General features: G+C 40.5%; 1 protein-coding gene across 5 annotated transcripts in view; it reads left to right on the top strand.

Moving 5' to 3' along the window:
* Nucleotides 1–9,642, top strand: part of FOCAD (focadhesin) — a 293,131-nt gene that overhangs the window by 277,558 nt on the left and 5,931 nt on the right. For all 5 annotated transcript variants that reach the window (XM_025216584.1, XM_006034585.3, XM_025216583.1 and 2 more), the window contains 6 exons: nucleotides 1,554–1,669; nucleotides 3,849–4,109; nucleotides 4,689–4,778; nucleotides 5,053–5,230; nucleotides 6,195–6,292; nucleotides 8,133–8,384. In XM_025216584.1, coding sequence (XP_025072369.1) covers nucleotides 1,554–1,669; nucleotides 3,849–4,109; nucleotides 4,689–4,778; nucleotides 5,053–5,230; nucleotides 6,195–6,292; nucleotides 8,133–8,384 — 995 coding nt within the window. The remainder of the gene's footprint in view (nucleotides 1–1,553; nucleotides 1,670–3,848; nucleotides 4,110–4,688; nucleotides 4,779–5,052; nucleotides 5,231–6,194; nucleotides 6,293–8,132; nucleotides 8,385–9,642) is intronic.

Below are 9,642 nucleotides of genomic sequence, written 5' to 3'. Positions count from 1 at the left end.
GGGGGGGTGTGAAAATTAATCCTTTTGTATATCTGTCTGTCTTGTTCTCCTGTGAATATCTGTGTCTACCTTGTGGTGTGAATGAAATTATTTGTGTGTATTCCTGTGTCTCAATATATTATCTGTGTCTTGCTCTTCCGTACATATCTGTCTGTCTGTTTCCACTGTGATTTTTTTTTTCTATATTCTGGGTCTGTGTGTATGCGTGTGTGCATGCATGCAAACAAGTAATCTGTGCCTCCCTGGATAGTGACAGGAAACACTTGCTGGGAAAAAACAACTGTCTTTTGCAAAGTTTCCGAAACAAGTTCCCAAAAAAATAATTCAAAGAAATAAATTGAATTGTTATACTATTAATAATTGAATTGAATAGCTAAGCTAAACTAAGCTAAATTAAGCTAAATCCTAACCACTCCTTAGCCCCCCCCCACAGAGCCTGCCATTGGAAAGGTAACCAGGGAGAAATCCTTCTCACTGGCTACCTACAGATGTCAATCTTTGCTCCCCCCCTCCACCCCCCGCTCCTACTCTCTGTCCCTCCCCCACTCCCTCTCCCTCTTCTAATTCCCTCAAAATGGCCAATGCGGCTCCAAAGCATCCGAAGCGGGTCCGAAGCGTTTTGGATGCCCCTGACCCACTCTGGATACCATTACTGGTATCCCACTTCAGACTCCGAAGCATACAAAGCAGGTCCGGATCCAAAGTGGGATCCGAAGACTCGCACAGCCCTACTAATGAATAAGATTCATAACCTAATGGTTCTATTTCCAAATGATCCACAAATGTGTATAAAGCAATGTTGAATTATTTTTAAATGCCAGCAAATGTATGCCTACCCTTTCTTTATTTTTAGAATGGAGTGATATGTCACTCGAGTAATTTCCTTGGGCAGAGAAAACACTTTTCAGATTTTTATTCCTAGTTTTTCCTTATCAAGGGGCAAGCAGTTTGAGATATTTGGGGGATTCTATCAGGGAAAAGTCCCTCACTCATGGAAGGAGTCAAGAAATAATATAAGAATCTTGTAGTCTTTAAATATTTTCTACAGTCAGAACAAAAGAAAAGCTTTGCCCATAATTCAGCAGCAATAATAGTGAGTGACCTGTAATTCTGTGTTGGTGCTGTTGGTGGTTTCACCAATGGACAGGGCACTGAGGAGTATCCATAAATAGAACAGAAACAGACTGAGCTTATCAGTGCCTAAAATCCATGTTAATAGTTTGACCTTTCTCTCTGTTTAGCAAAGAATACTTTGATTCTCCCTCTGTAATGCCCTTATTTTAATGTTTTTCTTCCCTAATACATTTTGTGATGCCACCTACTTGGATTTGGATATATCCATGGCTTGTTATGAAGTTATATAAATAGGGAGACAGATCTGCTTAAGTGTCTCTGCAAGAAACGTCATCAGTGTGGTCGTATGAAACTCAAAGTACCTGGTGTTCCTGCTAGAAGTTAAAGTTATCTTCCTTTTATTTTCCCCATGTTCTAAGTTGAGAACAAATTTAAAATTAAAAGAACTGCATCATAAACTCTGCTTTCTTTCCTTTTAGGTGAAGAGATACAATATCTGTCTATTGAACTTGCAGTGACCCAGGTCCAGTCTTCACAAAATGCTGCAATGCTTTTGGGGATGTGGGTAGTACCCCCTCTGATCTTCAGTCTTAGTGTAAGTGTCTGTATTAAGCTCCGAAAGGTTTATGAACCCGTTGAACCTAATGTACCCTATATAAACTTCTTCATGTATGACAGGGCTACTTATTCCTAGCTGTCCATATCTAGCATCTCAACTATGCAGTATCCTATAGAAGTTTTGTAATATGAATGAATCTACCTTTTAGTGAATAATTACTCATACCAAGGCCAACTTATGACCATCAGTGACCCATTTATTTATTATATCAATTATGATTCTTTCCTTTCATTTCATTTTTCTAAATTAATCTTTCTACATTTTAAAAGCGTGACCAGTGCTAAAATGCAAGTTGTTGTTATCCTCTATTAAGTGCAATTCAGGTTGTGAAAATTGTGTGAGCTCTCCAGGCCCCCTGAAGCACAGCATGAAATCAGTTTATAGAAATCCTACAGAATTCTACATCATCCTTAGCTTATGTAAATATTCTAGAGTAATGTTACTTTGCAATTTCTGAGGATCTGGTCTTGAATAATTCTAAGAAAATCCAGTGGACTTTGGACTTCTGTCCTTGATCCTCCACTTCTAGACTTTTTTGTACTCGTAATCCTTTAGACTTCACCCTTCTACGATTTGGTAATGGTGTGTGCTGCCAGCAAAAAGAAAATCTAAGGTTTAGCCTGTTATTTCTGAATACAGCAGAGTTTGATGGTCACAAAGACAGTGTTTCAAGGTCATAAAGGCAATACATTCAGTCAAAGGAAGGGGAGTTTTGCAACATGCTGGGAATCTCCGCTCTGGCCATTTATGGACAAGCTTGACAAGGTTTTGAGGAAACCATTTTAGCTTCTCTCTGTCAAAAAATCCTACTGCTTTGAATGTTTTGGGTAGGAATGGACCCTAAGTTCTGTAGGAAGGCCATAATCATGTCCAGTTTGAAAATGGTTGAAACCGGTTTGACATAAACCTGGTTGAATGTAGTATCAAACTAAACTGATTTAGGTCACACTGGTTTATGCAATGCCTGTCCTAGACCCCTTCCTGGTTTAAGTTAAATCAGAGTCCCCCAGCATCCTGGCATGTTCTCTGGGCTGGGCAGGGCTCTCTGCTCCAGGAACCTAGGCTGGCCCCTCCCTGGTGGAATTAGTTTGCAAAGTGGTTTGTGGCCCCTCCCTGGCTGCAGCTCCAGCAGAGACTGCACATACAGGTTGCCTGCCTGGCTTTCCCCACCCCCGCCAACCCCACTCCCTGCTAAGTAGGGATTCTCCCCTCCCCTCTGCCTTACACGAACACCTTTCAACATTAGCTAGCAGACCACGTGCTGGCTACAATCCGTGTTGTGGGAGACAGGACTGTGTTGCTTAGGGCTCTTTGATGCTAATCAACAGGTGGCTGGTAATGTCCCTCCATTCCTTCTTTGGAACAAGTTGTTTAAGAAGAGCTTGAACTAATGAGAGTTCCTTTTGTTTCGCTCATAGGGTGATAAATGCTCCCTGTTGTTTAAGTAAATGCTGTATAAATCCCAGCTGGCTCCTTCACTGACCAGCGGGGCGGGGGGGGGAACACGACAACACACTAATCAGAGCCTCCTGCCAGGGCCTGGCCATGCCTCCCTCAGCTCAGCACTATGGAATGGAAAGGAGAGCTGCTCTAGCACCCCCCAGCTTCTAGCCTGAGCCTCTGGAGGCATGTGTCTGCATTTTTCAGTCCAGACGGGATGTCTGTATGGTTACAAACTGACTCAGGCTAGGCAGGTTAGATTAACCTGCAAAGAATGAATCAGGTCAAGCTCAGGCTTTTTGAATGTTTGTTCCTAGCCAGGGGGTTAATGCTTACTTGTGGTAAAACATAAATGCGCTGAATTCTTCTGCATTTGGTACATCTGAAATGGATTTTTAGACATTTTTGAAAATGTTGCACCTGGTATATAGGCAAAGGATGAAGAGGTTTGGATACAAAATTAAGAAAATGTTGGGTCCAGAATTTTTAACATGAAAGGAGGGGAGAGAGTATTTGAACAATGACTGCCTTGAAACAAATAATGTTGGGTAGTTTGTTGGGTTCTGTGGTATTGGTTTACTGTTCTTCATAGTTGTTGTAAACAATCCAATACTTTTTCCAATTATTAATGAATGTTACTTGTAAGTTAGTGTACAGAACACGTGAGGAATTGTGATAAATCTTAAGCATATGATGCCCTCTATTTGTCTTTCAGATGAAAACCAGGGAATATCTTTTTACTTCTTTGCCTCTGTGGATGAAACACATTGCAGAAGACAAACTGCAAACTTTTGCTGAAATATTTCTGGTACAGCATTTTGAAGCAAAGAATCGTGCAAAAAATCCAAAGCTTTGCCAAAGTATCCTGCAGGGTCTCAGCCAAGCTATGAAACTTCCAACTCCTGCCCAGTATTGCTGGAGCTGTCTGTGTCAGGCCACTGAGAAAATATTTGACTTTTTACCAAATGAGATTCAGGTAAGTAAAATGAATGTTTACATTTTTTCATAGTTTAAGGCAGGGAAGGGCTAGTGTACATATAAGGGATAGAAAATATGCTATAAAATGTTGTGCATGGTTGTTTGTTAATACTAGCAAAATATTTTTTTCATTTTTTTCCTTTATAGTATATGGAAAAATTGTGAAACCAACTTCAGACTGGACTTTTCTTCATAAATGATCGGGCAATTGAGAAACACAAATTTTGTACTGAAGTAAAAGTTACTGCTGAAATTGAAGCAGAGACAAATTAGAGAGAAAGGGCTTTTTGCAGAGTGAAAAACTGAGAGCGCTCCTGTACAATATCATACAGAAAATTCAGTGGGGAAAAGCACTTTTCTTAAATGTTCCCTGGTATTGTTTTCATTTAGTTGCAAAAAATCATTCAAGTCCAGCATAAATGCAAAATAAAACTACAAATATTTCAAGCTTCATTTTACTGGAAAACTTTATTAAATGGTCATGATGAATTAAGGGGGCTCCTGGGTTCATTAATTTAGTGACACAGAAGTATGTGTGCCTGTCTGATATACAGTTGTCTATCTTTATTTTTTCCAGAGAAGTGAAATGGAAATGTATATAGATATAGCAAAATGCCTGTCAGAAATGGCTGATACAGAGATTGACCGAATTGCCCAAATCTCTAAGGTAATCATATTTTATTCTACGTTTCCAGATGTCTTTATACCCTTTATATATGATATAAAGATTTGTCTTACAGCTTTACTTGTTCCCAAACTATTTTAGCCCCTTGCAAGTCTTAATGACTTTGCAGGTTGTCTGGACCATCATAGCTACAACAATACCACAACACTACTTTCATTTGTATCCAAAGATGTAGCTGTCATGTTTCATTGTCATACCATGTGAAGAAGAATGGTTTGCTTAATCCAGTGGGTTTTCTTTTGTTGTTGCTTTGCAGAAAAATATAGAAAAGGCCTCTTTCATCAAAGTGTATCTAGTTTCTCAAGGCAGATTACCTTTGATGAGTTTGAATGATGTGATTGGTAATGCAATAGAATGCTGCTGGAAAGAGCCTATTACATGGATGTTGTTGCATTGTTTCTACCATGCCCGAATCATAAGCCATGAAAACACAGGTAAGGCCATGTCTAAAGAAGAAAGCACAGAAACTAATGGATCTGCAATTATTTTCTGTAATAGAGGTTTTGGGGGCATTTGAAGCAACTTTAAAATGGTTTAATCAAGCAGTTGTAATTTCTTACGTATTATTTCTGAAGTGGTATAGATGGACTCAATGCTTTATACACTAAAAAAGATGGTGCTAGTTTTCTTCGCGGCTTAATGCCTAATTTAGACCACTCTAATGGGCAAGGAAAGCAGGACTTCATCTTAGATTTGCAAAGGCTGATTTTAGTAGCTCTGACAAAAGCTCAGTGAAGCAATATAGGGCAAGGAGTATTGTTTAACACTGAATAGTTAAATGACAATGTACCCTGGGATATCGGAAGGCACTCCTCAAATCAGAGCGTGCAGACTAGTTGATTAAACAAACTTGCTTCTGGATGTACTTTAGTGATCAGATCTGCATTGTAGGAGTCCTTGCACAACACCACCTACATTCTCCAAATCCTTTTCCCAGTTAAGAGCTAGACTCCATACAACACCCAAATGAGTTATCTGGAAGTGGTCTAACAAAATACTCCCAGGAATTTTATTAGGGGATTTCCACAGAGCAGGTTGGAGGAATTTGTAGGCTGGAATTATTTGGAAGAAGTTTCTCCCCCACACCTTTTCCTCTCTTTCTCTTCCACTTCTTTTTAATGTGTTTTAGCTTGATGGTTTCAGAGCTTTTTACAGACATGTTGCTGATGTTATATTGTGAATTTTAGCTGCTGCTGCTACTATTATTATTAGTATTAGTAATTATTAGTATTATTAAAGTGTCCATATGCCTTTGGCCACAGGCAACCCCAAATTAAATGTTATGATTGTTGTTGTTCCTCCATTAGCCTGCTGTTTGGTTCCTATGGTGATTTCTTCTGTTTGCTTTTTAAAGAAAAAACTAGCATTTTATGAAAGACAATATTCTTGTTCTTACAGGAGTGTTGAAGAGAATGGACTGGTTGTTAGAACTGATGGGCTATACTAGAAATGTTGCTTACAAGTCAACTTCTATACAAAATGTGGATCTTAAAGAGGTACATACTGTGAAAATAATTTGTAGCTTTCAAGAAAAAAATGGTTTCTGGTATAATTTATATTCTTTTTAAGGAACAAGTATTATTCCCTTACTTGTTATCATTTTAGAAAACTGTCATCTTATGACCTCCATAAAGAAAATCTCTGATTTTCCTTCTTTGTTTCTTAATGCTTTCTTATACTTAAGAGCTCTTAAATATTCAACCCTAGCATCTAAACTGTGAGAGTAATGAAAGAAAACAAAAAGAAATCATTGTAGAAATCTCTACATTTAGAACCAGTGATAAGAGCTGAGAAGTGCCTTTGCAATCTTCATGAATTCATCTCTATGGAAACTTGCTGTCCCTGCAGGTCAGAGTTCTACAATAATTTTTCAGAAGGGTCAGACAGTTTTAGCTCCACCTATGTTGTTTGTACTTGTGTGTAATGCTCCTGCTTATCCGAGGCTGAACTTTTTCTGGGTCCCCTCCAAGTTGGACCTCCCCTCAACTCACCTGTCACGACTTTGACAGTAACAAATTGGATAGGAGGGTTCAGTGGTTGTAAATACAGAGGTTCCACTTGGGGTTACTCATGAATCTGAAAGTGGTTGATGAAGAGGGCTCCACCTCCCCTTCACCCACAACCACATGCCAGCCATTGGTATTGAGGTGATGAATTATGTTGCTGGAGTCCAGTCTGTTCCAGGTTCTTTCAGAGGCAATCCTGATGGCGCCACCTGGACTTATCCAGTTAGGCTAAATGGCCTCTGGTCTACTAGGGGTTAACCTTTGAATTAAGCCCTGATGGAAGAACTCCGGGTGGATCCTAATATTTTCTTTCCACAAAATCAAGGAAAAAAAAGAAGAAAAAGAGAGAAATTAAGAGGAGCCTCTTCCCATTCAGGTTGCTCCTATTCTGGCTAATACCTTTGTTAGCCAGTCTTGCACTCTCCCAGCTTCTTAGGAACACTGGGTTAGTTGCTGGGTTGAGGCTCAGTTCCCTTGCATCAGATTCCCCACAGCTCTGTATGTATTGAGCCCCTGTGGCTCTGACACTTCTTTGCCTGGGTGTCCTAAACCTGCCTCTTCCTCGGGCGCAGCTTGCGCAGAGGCAAGCTCTCTCCTCCTCTTCCCGACACTCCAGGTGCCTTTTAAATCTTCCACGGTAGCGCCGGGGCCTGATGTCATCAGCCTGGCACCGCCCAGCTTGATTGACAGCAGGCTCTTAAACCACAGCAGCGGGGGCGCATGTTGTTGCAGCCCTGTTGCTTCCTGCTCCAGGGATAAGTTTCTCATTTTGTTGTGGGCTTGCTCAGCCCATTTGGGATTCCAGGGTTTGTTCATGGGGTCTCAGGCCCCTTTCGTAACATTGTGTTTGTTAAAATCATTAAATCTTGTACTTCTAGTCATCAGCTAATCCATGCAGAGATCAGAAAAGAGGTTCATTTCCTTAGGGTACAGTACTGCACATGTGTATAGTTGGAAAGATGTGGGTAATTGTCTTAAAGTGTCAGCTAGCCCCTTCTGGGTACAGAGAGTCAAATACACTGGTGGTCTTGTCCATAAACACATTTCCAGTTTTAAATAAAAATAAATGAATAAATCAAGATCCTATTGCAAAAGAGGCCTAGTTAAGAAGCATTTCATTTTGCCTTTCTTTTTTTGTTCTCATACAGTTGTACTATTTACACTCCAAAGAAAAACCATAAAATTGCTCTTAATCCTCATCTTTGGCCAGCTTTCCAAACTTTTATTTCAGCTGATTGCTGTGTAGGTTTACTCCTAAAAGACAAGACATGGTCACATTTTTTTCTGTTGCTTCTCTAATGAACCAAACTTGTATTAATTTCCTGTTTAGGCTGTAGATTTCCTGTTGTGGATATTCGCAGCTTCTGTAGTTGCCTGGGCTGACCATGCTGCACCACTACTACTTGGTCTCAGTGCCAGCTGGTCACCATGGAAACCCAAAAACGCATCACCAGAATTGTCTGCAGATCGAATTGGCAAGCACCCAATCGATGAACTTGCTGTGCAGGAGATGTTTACTCTCCTTCCAAGCAGTATTCAACTTCTGCTAGCTAAAGAGCCTTGGAAGGAACAAACACAGAAGGTAAAGCTGCACATAATTTAACTTTCTCAGAGCCTGATCCTTCAAGATGCTGTTAGCACTTCTAGGGTGTCACCGGGTCATCCTCAGTACAGTCAGCTCAAGCCTTGTGTGAGGCAGCTAGTATTTCTTCTGTGTCTTTTGTATCTGACTGGTACTCTTTTTATCACGACCAGATATAACGTGACCTACCAGACTCAACATATGTTCTTAAATAAGATATGTAAATTACAAGCAGATAAAGAACATTTTAGAGGTGGGAATTTTAATGTTAGGTCGGTTTAATTGGAAAGAAGGGAGTATACAAAACTCTGCTTTCAAAGGACTAATTAAACATGCAGACCCTTAATAGTGAAATTGTCAACTGGTATAAATCATCATGACAAAGCTTTTGGAATTTATACTACCTGCAGAACTGCCTTCCAGGTTATAAAGCAATTCTTTCCTTGTAAACATTAGGTAGATATACACAAATGTGTGTGCATGTATGATACTGCATATGTCTAATTTGGCAAATCTAGCCCATACTTTCTGTATTTGGTAAAATTGTTGAAATGTACATCAGGCATTGAATTTTTTTAAATAGAATAGACACAAAAGAATGTCTCCCTGTACCATTCAGCATACTCCAAACTCCCCTTGAAGTCCGTGTGTGGAATATGTGAGGAATGTGGCATCTAGGCCATTCATATACAAATGAATAAATACGTTTTAGTAAAGCAGTGGGGCTTATGCCTTAAGAGTCATCTTCGGATACCTGAAATGTTGCATTCTCCTGTGGACAGTAAACATTATCAGAAAGACACTGAAGACTAAGAGAAGTCAAAAGAGTGATGAGGAAATTGACTCAATGGCCGCGTCCACACATGCAAGCATGTGCACTTGCAGCAGCTCAAATAGAAGCAGTGCAAATTTGAGCCAGGGCTTTTTGCCTCAGCGAACGTGCCAGGACATGCACTTTGGTGTGGAGAAAATTGTGCCACTTGGGGCAAAATGATCCTCCCTGGCTCCTCCTGGATCTGCAGCCAGGGGGAGCTAGAGCCCAGGGCCAGCACCTGTGCTGTCCCCAGCTGTAAAAAAAAAGCTGCCCTGTCCTCACCCCATCAGTACAAAAAGCTGCCCTGTCAAGTAGCTCAGGTCTACTTGATCTCAGGAGCTTCTGGGGCCCAGCCAATTGGTACCTGTGGACACTACCCCTTGTGCCAGCTAGACTGCTGAAGCAGCCCTGAGAGTTCCCTGCACCCTCTACCCACTGCAGCAG

This window comes from Alligator sinensis, unplaced genomic scaffold, assembly GCF_000455745.1.
Source record: "Alligator sinensis unplaced genomic scaffold, ASM45574v1 scaffold120_1, whole genome shotgun sequence".
Classification (NCBI taxonomy): Eukaryota; Metazoa; Chordata; order Crocodylia; family Alligatoridae; genus Alligator; species Alligator sinensis.
Note: the sequence above shows the minus strand (reverse complement) of the source record. Positions and strands in the feature narration are given on the sequence as shown.